Source organism: Hibiscus syriacus, unplaced genomic scaffold, assembly GCF_006381635.1.
Source record: "Hibiscus syriacus cultivar Baekdansim isolate YM2019G1 unplaced genomic scaffold, ASM638163v2 tig00110443_pilon, whole genome shotgun sequence".
NCBI classification, from domain to species: domain Eukaryota; kingdom Viridiplantae; phylum Streptophyta; class Magnoliopsida; order Malvales; family Malvaceae; genus Hibiscus; species Hibiscus syriacus.
This window is the reverse complement of record NW_024062739.1, coordinates 1,883,754-1,911,543: the sequence shown is the minus strand read 5'-3', so window position 1 is coordinate 1,911,543 and position 27,790 is coordinate 1,883,754. Positions and strand designations below refer to the sequence as shown.

Genomic DNA, 27,790 nt, shown 5'->3' with positions numbered 1-27,790 from the left:
GGGTTGTTCTTCAGGATGTGCCGTTATGTGTTTGTAGTAAACAGTTCTTAACAAGCATTGGTATTAGGTGGGGTGAGACAGTAGCGATCGATGCTGAAACTCTTAATCGGTCAAGATTTGATGAAGCCAGAATATTAGTCTCCATTTAACAAATATCCAGTATTCTGGACAGAATTGTTGTCATTGTCAATGGTCGGGCTTTCCCAATTAAATTGAAGACAGAAGTTTATGATGGTGATCGGAAATTCCTTGACGAAAAACTGGTGTTTGATCCGCCATACGAAGAAGAAAACACCATGGCGGTTGACATTCTAGGTCCTAATGAGTGTGCAATTAACGAGGCAGAGAATGTTTAGTCGGTGTCTTCAGGCTCGAGGTAGCAGGAAAATGATTTTGCGGTGCAGGAGTGTAATTTTGTTACCGAAGCGACTGTGGGTCGGACTTTTTCAAGCAGTGCCAGGCTGCATGAGGTTCCTATCAACATGGGTTTTGGGCCCGCACATGTGGTGGAGAGGAGTGCCAGTGGGCTTGTTGGTGAAACAACTATATTGAGTATGGGGCTAGCCATTTCTAATGAATCAAAACTGCTGGATGTTCCAATTAATGTAGCCCAGAATGATGATTTTCAAGTTCAAAGTCACCTAGTGGAGGGTGTGCCAACTGTTGCCTCCGTAAGACAAGTGTTGATAGGCGTTAACCAATTTGGAAATTTTAATGCTGCCATGGGAAGTGTTCTATACTTCTCTGGGTCTCTAACTAATCAATTGGGATTAAAAAATTCTAAAGGTAGGCGTTACGGGGGAAGGGGAAAAAGGAAGATCAATATGTCCCCAGCGTTGGGTCCTTTAAGGGGAAGCGGCCATTAACATGGACGTAGGAAAGAAATTGGGTGTAGTGTTTAACGCCTCGAATGGGACGGTCATGAAGAGAATTGAGGAGCTTGAGTTGGTGGATGGTGCCTGATAGCCCAGGTGTGTTTCGTTACTCCTAGTGTGTTTCGTTTTCTGTTTTAATGGAAATTTTTTTATTGTCATCGAATATTAGAGGTCCGGGCAAAGCTGAGAAAGTTAGAACAGTCAACCGAGTCGTATCATCGAGCAAAGCTTCGGTTGTTTTTCTGCAAGAATCAAAGTTATTGTCTGAGAAACCAGGGATCATACAGAGGCTCAGAGGCAGAAAATTTGATGAGTCGTTTTTTGTTCCGTCTGAGGGAGCTTCGGGTGGTGTCATAAAAAATGTTTTTTATTTGTTTTTATAACTAATTTAAAATTTTTGATTTCCTTTATTTTTTAAAGAAGTAGGACTTAAACATTTAATTTAATTATTTTGTATAAAAATATATCATTATTTACAAGAATTAAAAATAAATATATTTTAATTTATTAAAACTAGGACCAAATTGAAAGAATATATAAATAACATGGACTATTTGTGTAATTATACCATCCAGATAAGTCTATTAACTGACAGGTCACGTGTGTTTTCCGCCACTCATGTTAACGGCGAGTGACCAATTTATAACAAACGATAACATTAGTGATCGATTTGTGACTTTTAAAACATCAATGGTGAAAACAAAAAATTACCCAAACATTACTGACCATTGGAGTAGTTTACCCTAATTAATAAAGCAACCCTTTTCAAAAAAAATATTCTGACTAAAATTCATGGGTCAAATCAAAATTTATTTATTTTATTAACATACCATGTCAGGAATTAACAACTCAGTAATTAAAATAAAATAGATTAAAAACAAAAATGATTAAAATGTAATTTTTCTTAAATCCATGACTAAAATAAAACAAACAGAAAACAAAATAGATCACAAGTATAGTTTACCCGTTGTTTTCCTATGAAATTTATCCATTAGTTCATGCAAATTGCATCCATCCATCGGTTTAATATGAGACACATAACTATGCTTTTATGTACTCTATATATTTAGAATTAAAATTTAATCTTTTTTATTAAAATATATAATTTAATGACATTATAAAATAAATTCTTAAATTTTATAAAATTTAAATTCAGATGTAAAGGTTAGATATAAACATTTATAGTTTTAGAGTACTTTAATATAATAGCCAAGTCCAAGTATTAACAATTTGGGCATGTGTTTGGAATTAATTAACACTGATTATTGTACGCACCACCGTTGGTTATTAATTAAGGAAAAATCAAATAAAGCAACAAATAAAAGTCTTACTTTAATAGTTGGTGAATAATTAAGATATTACCATATATTATATTAAAATAATTATATGTATACATTAAAAGAATTAAAAAATAATGATATGACATATAATTTTTCTGATAGAAATAAATTAATCTTGTCGATTGTTGATAGTTCATCATTTCTAATTTTGGTCGATGTTTCTTTCCGAAATAAAGTTGAACATAAGGGGAGATATGATGAAGCAAAAGAAGGGAAAATGTATGTATAATGATCTTTAGCTAGTGATGTCATATATAGAGTAATTATAATTATTTATAAACTAATGTATTAAATAGATTTCGTGGTTAAATTTTAAATCTCGTTCTGATAGGTCATACGGGCTTATGAGAGATCTTTCCTTAAAGACATATTTTTGAAAGATACGAGTTTCTTTGAGATTGCAGTAAGTTAATGAATTATCAGGAGGTCTTTACTCATAAAAAATTAATAATTTATGAAAATTATCTTCAAAGATATAACAAATTTAAAATTTACATTTGGTATATCGAAGAATTAAGTATAATTATATTTTGTTTAAGATTGTTAATAAGTGAATTAAATAAAAAATGTTTAAATGATAACTTATAATTAATTAATTTAGAAAAAATAAATAAACAAACAATAAAAGAGAAACCTACTCGAATTAGGCAACAAATAAAGGGTAGTTAAGGAAAACCGAAATAAGAAAAAGGAAGTCCAACATCGCTATTATTTATAAACCTACTAGGTCGCCATGTCTTCCTAACGAGCTAAAAGAGATTGCATGTGCCATGCACGTCCCAACACGCTGGGCATCCGAGGCCATCCGACCGAGGCCATCCGAGAGCATCCGAGGCCATCCGACCAAGACCATCCGAACGAGCTATACGAGGGCATCCGAGAGCAACCGAACGAGCTATGCGAGGGAATCCGAAGGAAGTCGAGCGAGGGTAGGTCGTCCGGAGTGCATGTGTAGGTCGCCCGGAGGGCATGACGACCTACAAGGTCGCCCGGAGGGCATGGCGACCTATGTGTTAGGACGTGCATGTGCCATGCAACACGTTCATTCTCACGTTCATTCTCTCTGTTTGAGCAAGGGTAGGTCGCCCGGAGTGCATGGCGACCTACGACCAACACTGTGGATTTCATCATATTTGAGCAATTAATCTTAGGAGTGCATTAGCTCGTGAATTAATTTCTTTCTGAACATTATCTCGAAAGTTTTGCTATTATATATAAGCCAACAAACCCAGCTCCCTTTGGACTCGAACGCTCCTCTTTCTTCGCATAACCACAAGTAACTATGCCATCAGGGGCTCCTCCGCCCCTGCCACCGCCACCATTACCATAGTCACAACAAGCACCACGCACCACCACCACCTTCACAACAAGCACCATCACCACCGATTAGAATCACCCGAACCAAAACTCCTACCGGCGGCATACTCTTGGGCAAGTATCAATTGGGTCGTTTGTTGGGACATGGAAGCTTTGCGAAGGTTCACGAGGCAACATCCATCGACGACAGCAACAAGGTTGTGGCGATCAAGATTATAGACAAGACGAAAACGGTGTAAGCCGCCATGGAACCGAGGATCATCAGTGAAGTTTCAGCCATGCGCCACTTGCAACATCACCCCAACATACTTAAAATCCACGAAGTTATGGCCACCAAGACAAAGATCTACCTTGTTATGGAGTTCGCCTCCGGTGGTAAGCTTTTCACCAAAGTTTTACGCCGTGGAAAATTAACTGAAACCACCAGTCGTAGGTACTTTACTCAACTCGTCTCCGCCTTTCATTTCTGCCACCAAAATGGCGTCGCTCATCGTGATGTGAAGCCGCAAAACCTTTTGTTGGATAAAAACGGAAACCTCAAAGTTTCAGACTTTGGTCTTTCGGCGCTCCCCGAGCAGCTAAACCATGGGCTTTTACATACAGCTTGTGGAACACCAGCTTTTACGCTCCGGAGGTTGTTCGGAGGAAAGGGTATGACGGTTCCAAGGCTGATGCTTGGTCTTGTGGGGTGATTTTATTCGTCTTGTTGGCTGGAAAATTACCCTTTGATGATAGTAACTTGATGGGTATGTATAAAAAGATTCATCGAAGGGAGTTTCAGTTTCCACCATGGATATCAAAGCAAGTGAAAACTATCATATGGCAGCTTTTAGATCCGAATCCTGACACAAGAATGAGCTTACTGAAGTTAATGGAAACATCATGGCTTAAGAAGAGTTTAACTGAATATACATCATTAAACAAGGTAGGAGACAGTTTGTTACACCACAGGAAGTTGAAGCATGACATGGTTTGTAATGGTGTTAATGCTTTTGACATAATATCTGTCTTCAGGGTTGGATTTGTCTGGTCTTTTTGAAGGGGGGAAGGAAAAGAGGTATACAACATCAATGGAGTTGGAAGTGTTGATGGAGAGGGTAAAGGAGGCTGGGGAGAGATTGGGGTATACGGTGGAGAAAGAGAAAAGAGGGGTGCTGGGATTGGGGAAAGGTAAGGTGGTGCTGACGGTGGAGGCGGTGGAGATTGCAGGGTTGTTTGTTTTGGTGGAGGTGAAGGTGGTGGAAGGCACGGTGGAGTTCGAGGAAGGACGGTGGTTGGATTTAGAAGCCGGCCATGGAAACATTTTTGTACCTTGGGATAATCATGTTGTGGGGTGATTGTAATGTATGGAAGTTCTTTGTTTCTTTCCCTTGTTCTAGTATGAATCAATGTCAATGATGGAATTTATAGGAATCTGAGTTTGCTTCTACCATCTTCAACCTAATATGCAAAATACAACACCTAAATAAAATTGTCATGGACGTTGAATTTAACTCAGCCTACCTGCTATACATAGGTGATACCTTTGATTCAAGTTATCTATGAGTTCATCTCTAGGCTATACACCATTTGGCCGGTGAACTAGAACCGAAAAATTCAGTTACTAAGAGACAATCTAAGCATAATCATCAACATTATCATCATGATTTCCATCTTCATCTTCATCCTCATACATTCCAACCACCGAGGAGAGGGTGGCCATCCATGCTTGCAAACCACTCTGAGCATCTTTCTTCCTTGTAACTTGCAGCCTGTTAACAGCGTGTTTTGGAACTCCGCATTTCACGAGGATAGATCCTAGTGATTTGAATGTACTGTCATCCGGTTGAATGCAAGCGCTCACCATTTCTTTAAAAATGCTAACTGCCTCCCTGAATCTCCCATCCATTGCATACAATCCAAGCACATTATTGTAACTCAACAAATCAGTTAGAAGTCCCAGTTCTCTCATCCGTCTTGCGATATGAGTGGCTTCCTCGAACCTCCCGTTCCTTTTATACATACATAGCATCATAGCGTATGTAAATTCATTGGCATCTCCATTTTGCTTTAAGTTCTCGAAAATCGCTTCGGCTTGAGTAACCATAGAGCGCTCGCTGTACAGATCGATCATACAATTTGAAGAATACGAGTCAGGGCGGAAACCTGATGACTGAAGTAGCCCAAAAACTTCCAGCGCTTCTTTTAGATAACCAACTTTTGTATAAAGCTTAATCAATGAGTTGTATATAACATCATTTCCAGGCAATCCAGCACTCTTCATTTCATTTACATACCTGGTAGCTTCTTTAACACTTCCAACATCAGCAAAAGCATTTATCAATACACCATAGACGACAACATCAGGCTCCACCTTTTCCTGAATCATCTCGTTGTATAGTCCTTCAGCCATTCCCAGTTCTCCTAATTTCACAAAGCCCGAGATCACAGCACAATATGGAATGCAATCACTCATAAGTCCGGCTTCCTGCATCTTCTTCAGGTAGCGTTTTGCCACGTGTGGTAAGTCTGCACTAGCCAAAATCTGTATGAGAGAACTATAACTGCATTTATCCGGAACTACACTGTGACTCTGCATGCTATCAAATAGCCAACATGCTTTATCATAGCTCGTTGCTATCCCATATGCTTTGATCATTACATTAAACTCAAGGACAGTAAGCCTCTTCCTTTCTTGGCAACAGAGAAAAATATTTTCAGCTTCGGAAACATGTCCCCTCTCCCCGAAGGCATCAATGTTGGCAGCGTAGCCCTCTGAACTCATATTCCCTGCAAGGTGAAACCTCCTGAACCATAACCATGACTTCTTGAGCATCCCAGCTTCTATGTACATTCTGGTCAGAGCAGATTGTGTATATTCATCAATTTCAAGATGTCTTTCATCCATCTCGTGTATGAGGTCTTCCGCTTCGCTAACCATTTGCCTTATCGAGTATGCATACAAGAGGGTGCGGTAAGTCACAGGATCTGGTTCAAGGCAGGCCTCCTTCATCTTTGCAAAGTAGTCTGCTGCCATCTTTATATCATCGTACTTGGCATGAAGGGATATGAGAATATTATACGTCCTCGTGTCAGGAAGGCACTTTAACTCCTCCATCTTCTTCATCAGTGAAGCAACTTCTTTCAACCGTCCATGGTTACCACAAATGTGAATCATGGTATTAAAAGTAACAGTAGTTGGAACAATCCCTTCTCTAAGCATGAGTTCAAATGTGTTGGAAGCCTCTCGAACTTGCCCTGCCTTACCATATGTATCTATCAAAGTATTATAGGTATATGAGCTCAAATGTGAATCACTTCCCACTGCACCGGATGTTTCACTTCCATCATGCCTCAAATATCCATTCAAAGACCATATCTTGAAAAACTCCTCAGCTTTTCGAAACTCGCCGGCTTTCTTATACAACTGTACGACGATCCCCATAGTTACCTCATCAGGCTCCATCCCTTGCTTATTCATCTTGCCAAGCCAACAAAGAGCTTGTTGCTTCATCCCACCTTTACTATAAATATCAATCAGAGTACCGTAAGTAGAATTAATCGGCTCAATCCCTCTTAAGCTCATCTCATTCCATAGCCTCTCAACATAGCCCCATTTATGAGCTTTACCGAGAATTCTAAACATAATGTTATAATGAATTACATTCAACTCATAACATTGTTTTCTCTTAAACCAGTCAAAAATCTCTAAAGCCCTTTCCCAACTTGTTTGCTCCTTCAAAATTATACTCCTTTCTTTATTACTTAACTTCTCAGACCATGGCTTTAATGCCTCGTCCAAGTCCTTAACGCTATCCAAAGCTCCCAAAATCGCTGGAATACAACCTCCATAAGAAGCCCATTTTGTCGAACACATGGCGTGCATTTTATCCACCGAAAATTTCCCATTAATCGCATCAAATTTAACTCTTTTATCCACAAATTTGAAACTTCCCCTCGTTTTATCTCTCCTTTCGCTGTCTGGGTTTTTCTCCAAAGTCTGACTGCTTGACTCGGGTTGATTATCAAGACCCTGTTTTCGAACTCGGTTGAATTTCTTAGTCCCTGCTCCATTGGGAGCCTCGAAAAGTCTTTGCTGCTTGTTTTTGGTGATGGCTTCGAGCTTTTCTAAAGGAGAAACTGATACTGAAACTGAAACTGAAGCTCCATTGATGTTGGGTGGTGAGATTTTCGCGGAGCATAAAACGTTGAGGCAACTGGTATCTAACTGGAGCTTCACAAACATTTTCTATTTCTCTGATAAAATGGGGTATTCGAGAAAATTTAAGTGAAGTATCGATAATTGAAGTACCAGAAACCAAGTAACATGTTTGTCTGGGGAATGGTTTTGGATTTTGAGTCGACAATTGATGCAGTCTCTTTGGCTTTGGGTTATACGTTGCCGTTTTATATCTTCCTTTCTGTTTTTCTTTCACGGTGAACTATACATATGACTTGACTTTACGCACTTATTCATTTGTAGCATTAATTATGTCACTTCACGGGTAACTCAATAATGAGGTAGTAATATGATTAACGATTATTGATATCGTATGTTATATTAAAATGATGCCACTTTGATTTAATTGTTTTGATACTTAAAATAATATCGTTTTAGATATTGATTTTTTAAGGAAATATTAATTTTGTTTTTAAACTTTTAAGGCTTAATATAAAAATAAATATCTAAATTATATCGTTTTTCTCAAAGTGGTGCTTAAACTTTTTTTCGTCAATTTAAGTGTCTAATGTTACAAACGTTACCACTTTAGGTGTCTCGATTGTAATAGCCGTCAAAAAAGTCCATTAAGTGACTCATGAATTATTTTGGTATATTTAGATTTAAAAAAACAAATTTCTCTAAAATTACAAAAAAAATCCAAATTCCTAAAATCAACCCTAAAATCCCTAACCCTAACTTTACCCACTCCATTGCCAATCATAGTCGTCATCTCGCTACCCTTGGCATCTTCCTCGTTGGCCATCTTCACCCTTGTTATCGGGTCGCTTAGGTGTCACGAATTTTGAAAGTTTGGTTCATCGGGGTTGTTTTGTTTGTCGGTTGTAATCGTGTTCGACTGTTCGCCGGGTGGAGGTTTTTTTGGAGGTATGGTTTATGGCAACGGTGGTACGCGTGGATATAGGGATTAGAATGAGGGTTTTCAAAATTTTGGGAGTTTTTTTTAAGATTTCAAAAAATTTTGGGCTTTCTTTTAAATATATATATAATTTTAAGTTTTTTAAATATAACTTTTTAAAATTTTATAAAGGTGACACATGTCATTTAACGACATAATTAATGACGTTAACGGTTCAAACACATAAAATTTGTAACGCTAGGCGCCTAGATTGACCGAAAAAAATTTAGGCACTAATTTGAAAAAAACGATACAGAGCACTTATTTTTATATTAAACCAAATTTTAAATATTTTAAATAATTTATTTTCTTGGCACTACACTTTTCGGCTATCGTCGGTAACCAATCACCGGTTGTCACCGGTCATCTTTCACTAAAAAAATTCGTACCAAAAGGTTTAAATTTTACTATTCTTTCTTCTGCTTTGATTTTTTTTTCAAGAAGTCCACTCAAAATCCACGAAACTAAAGAAAAAATTTACCATTTTTTAGATGTTTGAATATTTTCTTAGATTTACGAGATTTGAGTGTTTGTTAAAAAATTTGAACGGTGAGAAGCATTATTTCTAGAAGACGAATAACATACCTCAAATTTAGGTTTATCGGACTATCATTAAAAGAGATCGAAGTATTAATACGTCAAACTTTTAAATGGTTTTCAATGATTTTAAGTGAGTTTCGTAAAAAAATAATTCTAGAAGAAGAAAAAAAGAGTGAAATGCATATATTTTGATACTAATATTATTGTGAAAGACGATCAGTGATGGGCAGTAATTGACTATCGACATTGGTCGGGAAGTGCAGTGGCAATAAAGTAAACTATTTAAAGTATAGTAGCAAAATCGATACATTTCTCAAGTTTAGTGTCAAAACGACATCGTTGTGGACATCAATAGTTTCCGTTAACATGATGTCATTTTGGTGTGTGATAGGTTACGTCAATAACCGTTAATCATGTCATCGTCACATTACTAACTTAATGATGAAGTGACATAATTAAATGTAAAACTAAACTTCATTGTTATAAATGATAAAATTGAAAGTTTAATTGTATAAATAAATTAGTGGACAAAGTCTAGTGGTATTTGGAGTAGTATATTATGTTTTATCAAATCCTGATGTTTACGAATGTAATAAAATGAGTTTGGAAGATTACTCCAATAGTGAGCCTCTAAAAAACCCGGCCTAAAATAGTTGGTTAATGGATCAGTACCGGTGATTAAATAAAAAATGTTGAGGGTGGAATGTGAATTGTGAACCCACAACCTTTAGGATCAGAACCTTAATATGGCGCCTTAGACCTACTCGGCCATCTCAACTATTGGTTGGCATTCAAACAACAAACAATATATTGTTTTAGTATCTTATATGTCTTGCCATGTTCATACCATGGAATAAAATTAAGTAAAAAAGTTTTATAATTTTAAAAGAAAGGTATTTGTAGTCAATTCTTAAAATTTGTTTACCTAAATACTCTTAATTTTTATTTTTGTTGTTATATTAATTTTTTCTTCAACTTAGTATCACTTATATTTAATTAACTATATTATACATAATAGAGATGCTAATATTATAATCTCATAAAATTATTTATGGAGTAAATCTTAATAAATGTATTTTTAGGCTCCTGTAAAATATTTTATTTTACTATAAAATTTATTTATATATAATAGAAATATTAATCTAATTTTTTATAGATGCCAAGTCCATTAAAATTATAATTTGTGAAACAATTGAATGATTCAAGTGATTTAGAGTGATCTCTTCTTCTACGTAACACCTTCAATAACCTTGTCTACATGGATAGAATAGGATCTGAATAATTTAGGATGTTCAAACTATCAATTATTTCACTTTATAACTCATTTTTTAAACATTAAAAATTACTATAGACAAAGAGGAACGCAGCGGAGACTAGTGGGGTCATATCTCTCAAAATACTTGAAAAATTATTCTTTATACCTTTAAAATTTCAAAAATATTTAATTTTGTCCCCTCATAAATTTTTTAAAAATTCATATTAATCTTTTAAAATTTTTAAATATTCTTAATTAAACTCCTCCCATAGTTTTTAAAAATTCTCATCGAGTCTCTCAAAATTTCAAACAAATTTAGTTAAATCCCAATTATTTTTGAAAAAAATATAAACTGGACTCTTCAAAATTTTTGAAAATTTTAATGTAAACCTCTAAATTTTTTAAAGTTTTAAGTTGCCCCTCAAACTCTATCATCAAGTTTCGCCACTGACTATAGGTGCAAGTATGTTAAAACAACAAAAGAAAGGAGGGTGGGTTAACAAAATAATACAAGTGTTTTAAAAAAAAATAAAAATTATTAATATTATAAATATTTTTTTTATTTCATTACATTATGCAAGAATGATTGTTGGCTATAATTTTAGCCAACAATGTGGTGCTTCGGTTTCAGACCATTGGCACTACACAACGTTAACTTCACCTGTTCGTTTGCAATACCTCTTGAAGCGAACACCAATGTTAAGAAAACTTTCGAAGTCGGATTGCGGTCTGCAGCAAAACGTGTATGTATGAATGTATCATGTATGTATGAATGTATCAACATATCACATCGGCTTTACGCTTTCATGAGTGATTAAATTAGAGAAAATAATTTCAGTGATCGAAAATGCTTTATAATATACGATTTTAACCAACTTTTTTTGGATTTGCGAAAATGACCAACAAATTCGCAACGCGAACTCCAATTTTGCAACACAGGTTCCAAAATCGCAACGCGAATAGTTAAATTGCAACGATAATATGTAAATCGCAACGCGAATATGTAAATCACAACGCGAATTTGTAAATCGTAACACATAAGTCAAATTCGCAACATAGAAGTCAAATTCGCAAAGCACGTTTATTTTCGCAACGCGAATTTTATTTTCGAATTCGAAACACGATATTAATTTCGCAACACAAATATAAACAATATAATCATAAATCATAACCTAAAACCCTAAATCACAACTCAGTCTCATCTCCATCTCTCACTCTCTACGGCGACATCTATCCCCATCTCCGGCGACATCCGTCCACATATCCGGCGACCCCCCTCTATCTCCATCTCTCAGAGCCACCCTCACAACCATTCACGGCCACAAATGAAAAATCAACCATCGAGGGTTAGTTTTTTTTTATTTTTTTTATTTTAAAATTTTTGTATTATTATTAGATTTTCCATATTTAAATTGATAATAAATTTACTGGTAATTTCAATAATAGATTAACCATTTCACTTAGATTGCTTAGTAAATTCATTCAGTTTTTGTCTTTGTTTTGTCTTTAACCCTGTGAAGTTAGTATTTGCCTTTATTTTGTCTTTTGGTTGAAGTAATGCAATTCATTCAAGTTTCAATTTGCAAAAGAATAGTTTTTGAAACTTAAATTCGCAACACGAAAATGAAAATCGCAACGTGAAAATGAAAATCGCAATGTTGCGAAAATGAAATTTGCATTGCGATTTTCATTTCGCATTGTGATTTTCATTTTCATGTTGTGATTTTAAGTTTCAGAAACTACTCTTCTTCTGCAAATTGAAACTTGAATGAATTGCATTACTTAAACAAAAAAAAAGGCAAATACTAACTTCACAGTGTTGCGAATTTAAGTTTCAAGAATAAACTACTACTCTTTATGTTGTCCTTGAACCTGCACTAAACCTATATGTTGTCCTTTTAAATGTTTATATAAGTGCTTACTTCTGGAATGTTATCTGATGCATTTTGTGAACTATGATAGAATAATAACTTGGGTGAATACCGTGCTAGTTTGAAACATATTAGGCTTTGTTTTCACTGTTTAATATCATGTTTGTTTATAGTGTATGTTTTTGGTATATCTAACATGGTATGTTATTATTGTTTTTGTTTGGAATTTTTTTCGGCTTCATTGACTCTAAGGAATAAATTAAGCCTAGCCACTACAATTGCTAAGACACTTACACCTGTACAAAGAAAATTGTTTGAGGATACTTGCTTCGGGCCATGGCTGAAAGTACAACATCCAGGTGGAGATGCTATGTTGACCTATTTGTTTCTTCAGACCATGACTAACGATCTACCCGAGAGGATACAATGTGGTGATGAAGAGATATGGTTTCGTTTTCCACCGGCGTATACTTGTTTTGGGCGGGAGGAGTTTTGCTTAATCACTGGTCTACGCTTCGGACACAATGAAGTAGGTCGGTATACTAGTCATATCGCCCGCCCATCATGGTTATCTCGGGTTTTTCCTGAGCTGGCAAAGGCGAAGCCCAGTTTACACGTCGACGACTTGAAAAGATTACTTCTTAAAGATGGTTTTACTCGGATGGATGACCTCGATGTTGTCCGAGTATGCCTTTTATTACTTTTGCATGCCGGCTTTTTAGGCAAAGAGGTCAGACAACCTATTTCTAAGGACCTAATATTATTGGTAGAGGACCTAATATTATTGGTAGAGGACCTAAATGCATGAAACGTGTTTCCGTAGGGTTCATATCTATGGAAAGCTACCTGGAAAAAGTTGTCGTCTGCCTTTGAGGACCGAAAAAGTTTGCGTGGCCATGGTTCCAAATAAACTTTGGCAGGCTTTATTTGGGCCTTTAAGGTAGAGGTTTTACGCGATGACAATGGTGCTTTATGTGGTGAGGTATCTACTTTACGTGATGAGGTAGTCGCTCTACGTGAGATTGTTACATCGCTGCAGAATGAGGTTCATACTCTACGCAATGAGGTAAGTTTGTTTAATATTATACTAAAAATGCAAATAACCTTTTTTCGGCATTATTTATTTGTTTATTTACTGATTTATGTATTAATTTATTTTTAGCGCCCGGATAAGGTAGATGCTTTACGTCGGGTTTTTCTTGCATGATGGGGTTCACGCATCAGATGTCATACACGTGCCATTACGTCTCCGTTCACCCCAATAGTGCCAAAGACTTCGTAAGAAGAAGCTCAATTCACCTGTCATCGTTCAAGAGGCCATTATCATCCTTCAAGAGGCCCCTCCCATCGTTCAAGAGGCCCCTGTCATCGTTCAAGAGGTCCCTCCCACCGTTCAAGAGCCCGATTCACATGGCATAATATGTCGACATATTGATAAACCCCCTCACGTGCCCAACATGATGGATGAGAGTTGGCTTTCGTATGAGTTACCGGTCAGTACCATTCCGGTATCTGAAGTGGAGAGGAGAACACTACCGGACACAATTCTGGGTAATACCCTTTGGACTAAGACCATAGTTGATTTTTATCTACATGAGCGGAGCCAAGGGTGTTACGCTGACATATGCTTCCTCGACGATGATATGCATTTGTTTCTTTATCGGTCTTGGTGGGGTGTGTTATTAGGGGTTGAAGATAATAGCTATTTCGAATGGGGGGTAAGTCTTATATTCTTCTTATATTGCATTTTGATTAATTTTTTTAAAATTTATTTATTAGATTCACTAATATATGTATTTTTTTATAAAACAACATATTGATGCATGGGTGTCACGTCTTCTGATAATAAGGATATTGAAGAAAATAAAAAATATACGATGGACTATTATGCCTTCGTCTTTTCACGTAGCTCACTTGAAGGATCAGAGAGACGCTTCATATGTATTAGGTAATGGAAAAGCTAAAATTTATCCTGCGTGGTGGGAGGTCAATAAGGTTAAATTTATTTTTGAATATTTTAAAGGTGTTCATAAATTTTATTTGATGTGCGCAATTGAATTATTATTTCTGATTGCAGGTGTTTATCCCTTTTATGGAACGTCGTCATCGGCTTCTCGTTGAGCTTCAGCTCTCATCCCTGAAGACGATTGTATATGACAACATGTTGAATTACATATCATTATATGATTTGAGAGATATTATTTGTAAGGGATGGAGCGCTCATTTGGCTAAATACTTGGATGCGATTGATTATTGGACTAAATCTAGAAACAAGAAGCAAAAAAAGTTCAAAGTTACAATGATCAGAGACGAGACAGCACCACAATAAACGGAGGGAGCCAGAGGGGATTTTGGTCCTCTTATATGCATGTGCTTGGAACGTTTGACGACAGGAAGTAAACATTTTCTACCTCCCACAGATAGAGATAGAGGTACAGTAGGGTTGTGGTTTCGGCATTTTATGGCTAGAGAGATATATGCGAGACGTTGCCTACCTGCATCCGCCTGTTGAAAGTGTGCATAAACAATGGTAAGTTTGAGCAAGTGTTGTTAACATATATACTCTTTGTTGGTTTGAAAATGTTTGGTTAAGTACCTAGAATTCAATAATTTGATTTTTATTGGTTTTAGATGTGTAGAAAGTGTTGTTTGAGCAAATGTTTGGTTTCTGCAGGTTAATCTTGATCCTGAAGTGAGCTGCGTGAAATTGATGTATTTGTTTATAGTTGTATGGGGTTAAATGTTCTGTTGATTTGTTTTTTTAGATGTGTAAATAAGAATTGTTTTTTGCATGTTTAATTGATTTGTAAAAGTTGATTTGTTGTTTAAGAAAATTTCAATCTGCATTATGTTGAAGGAAAAAAAGACATGTTGAATGTACACTTTCGCGTTGCGATTTTGACTTTCGCAACAATCGCAACGCGAATTTTATTTTCGCGTTGCGAATTCAAGGAAAATACCTTCAAAAAGATAACAGACAACAATCTGATAAGTGTAAATAAGAATTGTTTTTTTTGTTCAATTGATTTGTTGTTTAATTTCACTCTGCATTATGTTGAAGGCAAAAAAGACCAGAAGGTATACTTTCGCAATGCGAAAATCGAGTTACGAAATCAATATTTGTGTTGCGATTTAGAAAATCTTGTTGCGAAAAGGAAACTTGTGTTATGAAAAATAAATTCGCGTTGCGAATTTGAAATTTCGTGTTGCGAATTTGACTTATGTGTTGCGATTTACAAATTCGCGTTGCGATTTACATATTCGCGTTGCGATTTACATATTATCGTTGCGATTTAACTATTCGCGTTGCGAATTTGGAAAATCGCGTTGCGATTTTGGAACCTGTGTTGCGAAATTGGAGTTCGCGTTGCGAATTTGTTGGCCATTTTCGTAAATCCAAAAAAAGTTGGTTAAAATCATATATTATAAGGTATTTTTGGTCACTGAAGTTATTTTCTCATTAAATTAAGAAAATATCAGAAGTTTGTTCATCAGAGCAAGTATTTACCTCTCAATTGCATGGATGTCATTTGGAAACAAGATAACTTTGGTATTGTCGTAACCAATTTTCATCCGGGCACAAATTTCTTTGGCGGAAAAAGTATGTGAATAAATGAAATGGTTTTCAATGAAATGTTTTGGAGTCGTCATCGACCATTTTGGGTTAGGTAGGTCGAATACCTTAAAATCACCTTTTAAGAGAGTTTTGAAGAAAACATCAGTTAAAAGATAAACCGGTCTGTGTTTAACCAAAAAATCATTCATTTTAATAATAAAAGGGGATTCGTGGTCAGTTACGTTTAGGGAAGGATTAACACCCCTATAATGCCCAAAATTGGTACCATTCGATTATAAATTGTCTTTAATAATAAAAATTTAAGAATTCGAATATGAATTTAATTTACGATTATGTTATTTTAAATTCAATCGGATAATTCTAAGGAAATATATAATTAAAGTAAATATATATATATATATATATATATATTAAGTAAGGTATTTATTTATTTAAAAATATCAGAACAAACATCTAGTTACTTTAAGATCACCCCTATCTTAATATTAAAAAAATGAATAAACATTATCCTTTCACACACACATATATATATATGATTAAAATAAAATAAAAATAAAATAAAGAATAATAATTAAATTACTAAATTAAAAATATTGAAACATAAAAGGCAATAATAAAAATAAAATAAAATTGTAATTAAACAGTGACCAAAATAAAAAAAATTAAAACTATAGTATCTTATCCATAAATAAAATAATAATAGAATTAATTAATGACAAAAATGAAATAAAATAGAATAAAAAGTAATAATTAAAGTACTGAATTTAAAATATTAAAAAATATAAAGAAAAAAAATAAAAAGATAGAAAATTAAAGTAGTGAAATTAAAGGATTGTAAGTAAATAAATGAAAAGATGCAAAGCTGAAATTAAAATATAAAGTAAAGAACTAAAATAAAAGATATCATAATATAAGGCCCAAAATAAAATAGTTCAAAAGATTAAAATATAGAATTAAATGACTAAAATATAATAAAGTAAAGCTTAAAGATCAAAGTAAAAGAAAATGAAAATATATAAGCTAATTTTGAAAATATATAAATGAATAAAGTAATAAGCTCCCAGAAACCAAGGACCTTACACGTAATTTACCCAAAATAATAAAATGAAAACCACCCTCACTTTTTACTTTCCAGTAACGTGAAGACCAAAAGTTTTCCCCCTTCTTATCAGCTTTCATTTTTTTTCATATCCTTCCCTCTCCAACTCAACATATGGCCAACAGCTTCAAAGCTCTTCACCAACGCTGTCGACCACAGTAAATCGGTGGCCATCCATTTTTTCGACTACCCCAAACAAAACCCAAACCTAAAAACCTTCCTTGATAAACTCTAAGTCCCGATTTGGGACTAAACTACCAACCCAAGACTTGAAAAACTCAAGTCTTTTTTCTTTCGAAGCTTCAACCAACACTTATCCGGCGAACTAAACTCTGACGAAGAACTGTTAGTGTTGGTACAACCCACTCTTCTTTACTATTTTTTTTTCTTATTTAACTTACTATTTTTTTATTTCGAAAACATATAAAATATAAAGCTGAAAAAATAAAACCAAATATAAAATAACCTTTGTTGTTTTCTTTCTGATTTTTTCTTTGTATTGTTGCTAGTTTTCTTCCGTAAAAAATTTGCATACTGGTCTGGGGTTTTTATAACCCCATTTTACATTTAAAAAGAAATAAAAATTTATCCTTTGTTTTGTGATGATGAGTTGATTCGGGACGTGGAGGGACAGCTGGTGGAGCTGAAACATGGAGGGACAGTTGGTGTTCCTCTAGAATCTGCTGGAATGTAAAACTACTGGTGGGTGCTAATTAGAGCGGGGAACCAGCTGTTGGCAGCTGTTGGAGAGCTAAAAATGGTGATTACAGTTGTCCCTCTTTGCTCGTCATTGTAGAATAGAAATGGAGCAAAGACATAAAACACAATTTTTAGCTTAAATTCAAACTTCTGAGCTAAAAGTTCTTCTCATTATGAACTTTTTCACTGGGAATGACGATCCACCTCCTTCTGCGGTAGATTTGATTAAAAATGACAATGTTGATGTTGATTTATCTCCTTCTGTGATAGAATCGATCAAAAGGTTGAATAAGTTCTTCAGATTATGAATTTTTTCTTCCTCTTCAGATGAGTTCTTCTTATTACGAACTCTGTCTAGAAATGGTTCTGCTGCTCTATCTCCTTCTACGATAGAGTCAAGCAAAAGGTTGAATAATTTCTTCAGACTATGAACTTCTTCTTCCTCTTCAGAGGAGTTCTTCTTCTTACGAACTCTGTCTGGAAATGGTTCTGCTGCTCTATCTCCTTCTGTGATAGAGTCAAGCAAAAAGTTGAATAAGTTCTTCAGACTATGAACTTCTTCCTCTTCAGAGGAGTTCTTCTTATTACGAACTCCTTCTAGAAATGTTTTAAGAAAAACAATCTCAAGTGAAATAAATTGCTATTTTAAGTGAAATTTGCTCAAGCAAGAAACAGTTTGTTTTAAGAAAAACAATCTCAAGTGAAATAAATTCCTGTTTCGAGTGAAATTTTCTCAAGCGAGAAACATTTTGTTTTAAGAAAAATAATCTCAAGTGAGATAAATTGCTATTTCAAGTGAAACTTACTCCAGCGAGAAACAATTTGTTTTAAGAAAAAAAATCTCAAGTGAGATAAATTGCTATTTCAAATGAAATTTTCTCCAGCGAGAAACAGTTTGTTTTAAGAAAAACAATCTCAAGTGAGATAAATTTCTTTGAGAAAAATTATCTCAAGTGAGATAATTTTTCTGTTTCGAGTAAAACTTGTCTTAAGCGAGACAAATCTTTGCTTTGAAAATGTTTAATCTAAATATGACAACTCTTTACTAAGGAAGTCTTTTTTACTTTTAATCTCATTCTTTCCTGAAATATCTAAAAAATTGTATATGAATGTAATTATCCTGAATGTTCTCATGAGAAGAGAAAATGTCCTTGAGAAAGACAAAATTTCAAGAGAAATTTTAAAGGTACCCTATTGAGATGAAAAAAATCAAATTTTTTATAGCATAAGATGATGGATGTTTGATGCAATGGTGTAAAATCATGTATGTATATGTGTATATGTATGACGATGCATGTTTTCTCGACTAAGGGCAGTGTATAAGTGTTCAAGCAATCTTGGTTTTCTTCTTGATCTGTTCGCCTTCATTCTCGTCCTACACCAAGGTGTACCATTGCATTTCTTTACAAAAATCTGCTTTTCTTGCTCTCTAATATTCAAGTTCTTTGCTCCAATTTTGTTTTTGATAAAACTGGCTTTCTTTGACTGGACTTATGTAGAAATCCAATATAGTTTTCATCTTTGAAAAGATAATCTATCATCTTTGAAGAATCTAGATGTAAATATGCCAAACTCCACAGAGATTAATTAGGAAAACATCGTCTGTTTTGATTTGACTCTTGAAACATATCACCAGGAGGATTTATCCTAATTAATTTCATGTCTCCACATCTAATTAGATCTCAAACAAGGCTATTTGGACCATATGATCTCGAGATGTTTAACAATAACATATCGTTTAACCTTAGTTGGCTCCACTAGTTTCTTGTTGTTGAAATTTCAGTTTCCCTTCTCATGGAAAGAAATATGGAAAGAAATCTTCATCATTTTTTACTTCTAACCTTGGGGTTGAAGAAGACAAACTTCATCTTAGGTCAATAAATAGAAATACCATATGATCGCAATATTGGTTCAGTACTATAATCACTGGTTCGTAACACATTCATCATTTCCTGTTGTTTCTGCACATATGCTCGTAAAACATTTGACAACACATTCATCATTTCCTGTGGCTTCTACACAGATGTTTGTAAAACATTTGACAACACATTCATCCTTTCATGTGGCTTCTGCCTAGATGTTCTCAATCATTGAACTCTTTGCATAGTGTTCGGAGCTTTTGTATGACGTCACGAGGACACTAAAGAACAAAGCTCAGTGGGAATACAAGTGGGATGTTTTAACTGCCAATATCAAATCGCCAGAATAATGCAACTTTTTGTATCATTGAAAATATTTTGCTCAAATCAATGATCTTTCCATAAGATGATATAGGCCTTCAACATGCCCCAACATTTGCTGATACGAACGTTCAAAGTGCGTCAACATTCCTATTGATGATTGAAATGGGCTTTTAGCATGCCCCAACATTTGCTTCTTATTGATGTGAGCTTTCAAAATGCCCCAAATTTTCATACTGATGTGAGCTTTCAAAATGCCCCACATGGATCATTTCTGTCTAAAATGGGCCTTCAAAGTGTGCATTTAGAACAAGGTAATCATTCTTGATGAGTTGATGATAATGTCACAAGAGAACGTTAAAAGTTCAATTCTCCAGACTTTTTGACTTCTTGGACCACTTGCTTTCAAGAATGTGAAATGCTTCATCATTCTGGCCTCGTTTATTCTTTTTCTACAATAAAGGTAGAACAAGCAACAACTTGCTTCAAGGACCTTCCTCATTTAAGACTGTCCTGTTTGAAAATGTTTTTCCTCCTTTCTTTATCGAAGAATGAAAGAATTTTGTAAAATATTGCCTATTACAGGTTCACAATAGAATCAAATCATAATCATGAGTTCAAAGAATATCAAAAGAAATCAACAACTCTTTAATGTTTGAGAAGTATATTTCTTTGACAAGTATCAAGATTTATGGGTTAGTTTCAGGGTGGCTTTCCTATTTTCTATGGTTACATCTATTTAAGATGTCACTCATCTCTTGCTCTTTGTGAACGTTGTCACATGCCTCACTTTAAGGACTTGACATTTTAACCGGATGAGGACAAAATAACGTAACTAGCATAGTCAATTACTTGGAATTTCTATAATATCTCTATTTCAGTTCTCTGGAATCTTTCATTTAGATTCATCTAACCAAAGCATTGCGAAAATATCGGTTTAAAAACAAAATTTCTGAGTGCTTATGTGAGGTTGACTATAACATGTGTTTCTTAACTCCCTTAGCAACTTATTCTCTTTCTTTTCTTTTTTCCTTTTTTTTTCTTTTTTTTTCTTTTTTTTTTCTTTTTTGCTATTTGAAACTTATCCATAAAGCTAGGGAGATTAACCAATTGCTCTAGAGGGACACTTTTATTATATATAATATTATAACAGGCTAGTTGAATATTATCCATAAAGCCAGGGCGATTAACCAATTGCTTTAGAGGGACAACTCAAGCTTTATTGCATATATAATGAGTATACGACTCCAACTTCTTAAACTTGTTAAGAAGAATATGTTATAGTCTAGGTGTTTTGGTGGAAATCAGAAAAAATCTCTTCGTTAGAGTTCAATTTCCAAGCAACTGACTTAAACTAGATTTACCTATTTGTGAAGATTACGTTCGTCATCAAACATCATCAATAGAAAAGTAGTCTAGTCGGTTTTATAATGTAATACACGAACGATGCCCCATGTTGTACTCTCATATATATAAATACTAAGCCTTTTGTATAATTCCTTTCAATAGGAGAAGGCTATCTCATATTTGTAATAGGATAGTATTTGGGTATATTTCTTATGAGGTAAGGTCAAGGGTCCTTGTTTTTCTGGTTTTCAATCTTGATATTTCGTCAAAGATTATAACTTTAATCATACAGAGTTTTTAATCTAGTTGATATTAAAAGAACTGCAAGATTGCAAAATTGATTCAATGCTCATAACCTTAAAAGTAACACAAATTTATTTATTGCATAAAAAGCAGAGAAAGGAACAAAAAACATGTTCAAACAAGATACTGAAAATATAAAGTACTATAGTGGTAGATATTAACTTCCACTTGCTTATTAGGCTTGCCCTATCATTCCTTGAATGTCCATGCTCTTGATTCAATTAAATTCTGAACCTTACGCTTCAATGCCCAACAATTCTCAGTAGTATGCCCAATGCTTCCCTTGTGGTAGCTACATATTGCATTAACTTCATACCCTTCAGGAAATGGGGGTTCTTTTGGTTTAGACTGAATTGGAGTCACGAGATTCTACTGAACTAGTAATGGGAGCAGTTCTTCATATGTCATTAGAATTTCATCAATATGAACCTTCTCTCGGGTCATTCTATAAGATTTGGTCCCATGATTAGTTGAATAAGACCTCACTGTATTGATCTCGGCTTCTCTCTCGACATCAGTACTGTTAGAGCCTCTTATTTTGCCTCTTGATAGCTATTTTGATCATTTCTCCATACATGACGATATTAGAGAAATTATTAGTCGCAGCCCCTATCATGTGATTAATATAGGGAGATTTTAATGTATTGATGAACAAAGTAGTGAACTTCCTTTCAGTCAATGGCGGATGCATTTGAGAAGCAACGTCCCTTCATCATTGTGACTATTGTCGAAAGTTCTCATTGCACTTCATATTCATGCTTTGCAACATTGTTCGATCAGGGGTCATATCAGTCATGTGCTTGTATTGACCTAAAAAGACTTGAGCTAAGTCTTTCCAAGAATGGATTTGAGTACGTTTTAGCTGATTATACCATTTGGAAGCAAGTTCAGATAAATTGTCTTGAAAATAGTGGATCAACAACTTTTCATTCTCCACATAGCCAATCATGCGACGAAAATACATGGTGATATGAGATGAAGGGCATGTGGTCCCATTATACTTCTCGAAATATGGAACCTTGAACTTTGGTGGGAGAACTAGGTCGAGGACCAAACTTAGCTCTTTGGCGTCAAACCCATAAAATGACTCAGACATCTCTCTAGATTTTATCACCTTTTCTATATTTTTCAGTTGTTGGATGAATTTTTTTCTTCTCAACTAATTCATTTGGTAAGGGACTTCATTATCAGTAAAAATTTCATCTGGCTTCAACCAAGAAGTAATAAGACAGTCAATGGGAAATGAAGCTCCAGCCTGATATTGTGGGTTCTTAATAGTGAAGTGGACTGTTGGTTGATTTCCTGATGCGTAGAGGCGTGCCCAGGAATGTGAACAGGTGTAACACCAAAAGGATGTGTGGGGGTTTCAACAAGACTCTTTCCAGCGGTCAAATGCTTCCGAAACATTTATTTCATCTTGTTCAGTAGATCTATCTGAGAGTTTGCGATATTAGCTTTAATTTGTGCCAACTTGCTCCTCAATTCTGTTTTCATCTCTTTTTGCTCTATCTCAAATTTGGCTAGCCTATCCTAAGTTTCTTTAGACATTTTTCTTGTGTCGTGCTAAGCGTTCTTACTAAAAGTAAGAACCAAGATTAATTCGGTCGAAATCCTTATTTTAATGAATGAATGTTTTAATGAATGATTTAGAAATGCATTGAGCAACACAAATGTAATGCAAACAAAACAAATTAATATAAAATGTATGAACAATAAAAAATAAATAAAAATAATAAAGAAAAAAATAAAATGGTTAGTACCAATTAATAGAAAGAAAAGATTATATCTATCATGGTATATAAATCCTAACCACATGCTTTCTAGTTTTATGCTTTGTTAGGAAAAATTAACCTAATCGCATGATTTCTAGTTTGCATGCGTTTATTCATAAAAAAAATCAAATATTAAAATCTAGAGCTCATTTCTCCTTAGTGTACACCAACAGACAGAGTTTTAACATTGTATTAGATCAGGTGAATTTCTAGGGTTTATTATATGCAGGGTTTCAGTTATAGGAGTAAAGGTACTCGAACTATCCTTGTTGGTGCCCCCTTGGGCTGCCAAACCCTCAATCATAGTCCATTACAAACTTAAGCGGATCGAGTTCAATTTGAGGGGACGCATTTCTCTATGCCTGACACAGAGAATAAATTCTCATGAATACATAGAGCATATGAACCTCGAAAGCTACTTGCTAGGTTTGACAAGGAGAATAAATTCTCACGAAGATGTCACTTTCACTCCCACTTAAAAGGGAAAAATAGCTCAAGTATAGAGCTTATGTTTATGCAATGCAAGTGTCGTGTGTGAGGAGAAATTTTCAAACCTTTGACAAACAACCAATAAAAATAAAACCTAATATTTGAAAATAAAATAAAATAAAAATATTAGTATATAAAGATATATAATAATAATAAATAATGAATTGAAATAAAATAATTATAAATTAAATAAATCTGAATTCTCAATTTCTAATTAATAGAGACAATTTATAATTGATTTAGGTTTGACCAGTCGCCAAGCTGTCGTTACAGGTTTTCGCCCGGGCACGAATTTCCTTGGCAGAAAAAGTATGTGAATAAATGAAATGGTTTTCAATGAAATATTTTAGAGTCGCCATCGATCTTTTTGGGTTAGGTAGGTCGAATACCTTAAAATCACCTTTTAAGAGAGTTTTTAAGAAAACATCAGTTAAAAGATAAACCGGTATATGTTTGACCAAAAATTCATTCTTTTTAATAATAGAAAGGGATTCGTGGTCGGTTACGTTTAGGGAATGATTAGCACCCCTATAACGCCCAAAATTGGTACCCTTCAATTATAAATTATCTTAAATAATAAAAATTTAAGAATTCGAATATGAATTTAATTTGTGATCCTGATATTTTAAATTCAATCGAATAATTCTAAGGAAAAATATAATTAAAGTAAATATATATATATATATATATATATATATATATATATATATATATATATCGAAACAGTTTTTTTTGGATGAGCGAGATTTCAAAAACCACTTCATTTTTAATTATTCTCTTTACGATTGATTTTTCAATTAAAAAAAAGCGATTTTATAAAACCTCTCGTTTCAAAAATTTGGAAATTCCTTTACGATAAAAACATATGGTTCGAGGAGTCGCCACCAATCTTTGATTAAGGTGTGATTGGGCACCCAAAAACATTGTCATTTTATAAAAAATATAATTTTAATGAAAACGAAAAAATTTGCGGTCTACATTACCAAAATCCAGTTTCGGGAGTCGGTTACGCGTGGGGAAGGATTAGCACCCCCACAGCGACCTAAATCGGTACCTAGTCGATTAATTAATGTATTTGCAACGAATTTCACAAGTTTGAATTTAATTTGATTTATGATCTTAAAACAACAAAAATGTAAATTTTATAACATTCAATAGCAATAAAATAGATTTAATTCAAGTTACCAAACCATTAGAAAGATAAAGAATATTCGATTGTTTACAAATATTGAGACTAGACCTTTAGGTGAGTTCTAACGATCTTTTCTCAATAAATTTAAATAACCGATTATTTCTTTTTCTTTCATTCACAAATTTTAAGGTGATGAATAAAATCTTTTGGCGCCACTGATGAGATAAACTCGTAATTTAAAATCAACGAAGCTTTCTAGTGAGTTAAGAAAAACCATTTCGATAATTTTAAAATAAAAGGGTATTACCCTTAATCAAATTATGTAACTAGGTCCGGTGAAGAACATGTGGCTATCATGCAAAACTTAATTAAAAAGTAAACATTTACATATTAATCAATATTAAAAAATAAAGTAATATTTAAAAATAAAAAGAAATAAATAAATATATTTTAACTAAGATTAATAAACTCTATATAAGTGTATATAAAAAATCATACATAAATATGACTAAAATATTACATAATGAAACCGAAATGAAACTATGATTAATATAATGGGCTAAAACGATAATAAACTCAAACATACTCATAACCAAAATGCAACATGCAAAAACTTAAAGGTCCAATGTCTAAAATTAAAAATTAAACACAATACGTTTTAGGACTGAAATTAAATGTGCATGAAAGGAAGGAACAAAATTATAAACTTGGAAACTCGAGCACTAAAATGAACTTAAGGAGAGATCACGGTGACTGAACATTAATTTACTTTAAATTTCTAATATAAAACTTAATTTTAAACTAAACCTAGGCTATATTTACACCTAAACTCACACACAACCGTTTTGCTCTCTCCTAAGCCTCCCTCTTCTTCTTCTTCAATGGCATATGAAGAGAGGCCACTCCAAACCTTGGCCACCGCACGACACTGCTCTACAGCTCCGACAACACCCTCGGTGGTTCCCTTTCGCTCCAACTTCCTACCGCATCCGCAAGGTAAGTTTCACTCAAAACTAACTCCTAACCCTTTTACAACCACCATCGATCCCTAAACTCACCTCTACGGCTACTCTCGAAACTAAATCGAACAAAAATTTGACCTCAACGGAGCCAAATCGACCCAAGCTACGAAAGAAATCTCCAACGAGGCGCTCTGACACCTAAGGTAAACTAATAGCTCCTTTCCCTTTTTAGTTTCCAAATTTTGCTAGAAATGAATGCAATTTGTTACCTTGAAAAAGCTTGGCTTTGCTATGTCGGGTTGTTGATAAAAAATAGAGAATGATATACTGCTTGTGCGAAAAATAAAAGGAAGAAATTTGATATTATATTAATTTCGAATCAAAATACCAGGAGACTCTTTGTGCTCATGACCCCCCTTACAAATCATTTTCCCCTCTTAACAAGTTATTTTCAAAAAATCCCTAAAAATCTCGTTCTTCCCTCATTTGCTCTCCAGTTGATTTCTGGTTTTTCCTTTCGAATGGTTGCCTCCCCCTTTTGTTCTGTTCAAAAACCGAGCCCCTTGTTGTTGATCCCCCCTCTTTGAATTGTTTCCCTTTTTCAGCTACACGAAACACCCCCTTTTCTAGGTAGCAGAAACCTCCCATGTTACAATTTTTCTTCACCTAATTCCTTTGTCTTTCTTTCCTTTTTTTCTTCATTGCTTTATTTGGTAAAATGATGATAGGATTTATTTTTTTTGACTCTTTCTCAATTTTGGTGGATGATTGATTATGTTTTGCTGTTGGGTGCAGATTTGGTTGAGAATGGCGTGTGGCGCTGGTAGCTTGCTTTACTAGGTCGGGTCTTGTAACCTGTAAAAAAATTATGTTAATAATAATATTATTATAATAATAATAATAATAATAATAATTAATATTTTTAAGCTCGGTCAAAAACGGGTGTCTACAGTTTCCCCTCTTTGCGCATTCTTGTGTTAACAAGAATAGGGCAAAGACGAAAAAGACAACCAGTTTTTGTCCAATTCCCACTCTGTGCTTTAAAACTTGATGAGGGATCTGCTCCACTATTTCTGCAGGGGAAATAGGACTCGAGATCAATTTGCTTCACTACTCTTCGGTGAAGGCTTAAGATTGATTTGCTTCAATACTCTTCAGTGAAGGCTTAAGATTGATTTGCTTCACTACTCTTTGATTAAGTCTTAAGATTGATTTGTTTCACTACGTTTTGGTGAAGGCTTAAGATGGCCCGGAGGACTTATTATCTTGGTGAAAAACATCCTGCCCGAAGATCTTATGGATGACCCGAAGGATTTATCATCTTGCTCGAGAGACTCACAAATGACCCTAAGGATTTAAACATCATGCTCGAAAGACTTATTGATGGCCCGAAGGACTTACTAGTGTGAAATTTCGGAAATCGTATTCCTAGTTTCCAAAAATTTCATCATCTTCAAACATCATTTTCTTATTTTCATTTTCAAATTCATGTGAAAACATCCTACCCAGAAGACTTATAGATGGCCCGAAGGACATATCATCATGCTCTAAAGGCTTACAGATGACCCGAATGTTTTAAGCATCATGCTCGAAAGACTTACTGATGGCCCGAAGGACTTATAAATTGTGAAATTTTGAAAATCTTATTCTTCGTTTTCAAATATTCCATCTTCTTAAAACATCATTTTTTTATTTCCAAATTCATGTGAAAACATCCTACCCGAAGGTTTTATGGATGGCCCGAAGGACTTATCATCTTGCTCTAAAGGCTTACAGATGACCCGAAGGATTTAAGCATCATGATCGAAAGACTTATTGATGGCCCGAAAGACTTATAAATTATGAAATTTTGAAAATCGCATTCTTAGTTTTCAAAAATTTCATCTTCTTAAAACATCATTTTTCATTTTCAAAT

At 34.4% G+C, this 27,790-nt stretch overlaps 1 protein-coding gene and 1 pseudogene across 1 annotated transcript; one reads left to right on the top strand and one right to left on the bottom strand.

Moving 5' to 3' along the window:
- The first annotated feature begins 3,497 nt into the window (after positions 1-3,497).
- On the top strand, positions 3,498-4,884 carry LOC120125823 (annotated as a pseudogene).
- Positions 4,885-4,994: 110 nt separating this feature from the next.
- On the bottom strand, positions 4,995-7,862 carry LOC120125822 (pentatricopeptide repeat-containing protein At3g23020-like). The gene has a single exon (XM_039144158.1). The coding sequence runs from the start codon at positions 7,755-7,757 to the stop codon at positions 5,148-5,150; it is 2,610 nt and encodes an 869-aa protein (XP_039000089.1). The 5' UTR covers positions 7,758-7,862; the 3' UTR covers positions 4,995-5,147.
- Positions 7,863-27,790: the final 19,928 nt, after the last annotated feature.

Excerpts from the sequence above, each read along its gene's own strand:
- LOC120125822 (XM_039144158.1), bottom strand. The coding sequence starts at position 7,757 with ATGTTTGTGAAGCTCCAGTTAGATACCAGTTGCCTCAACGTTTTATGC.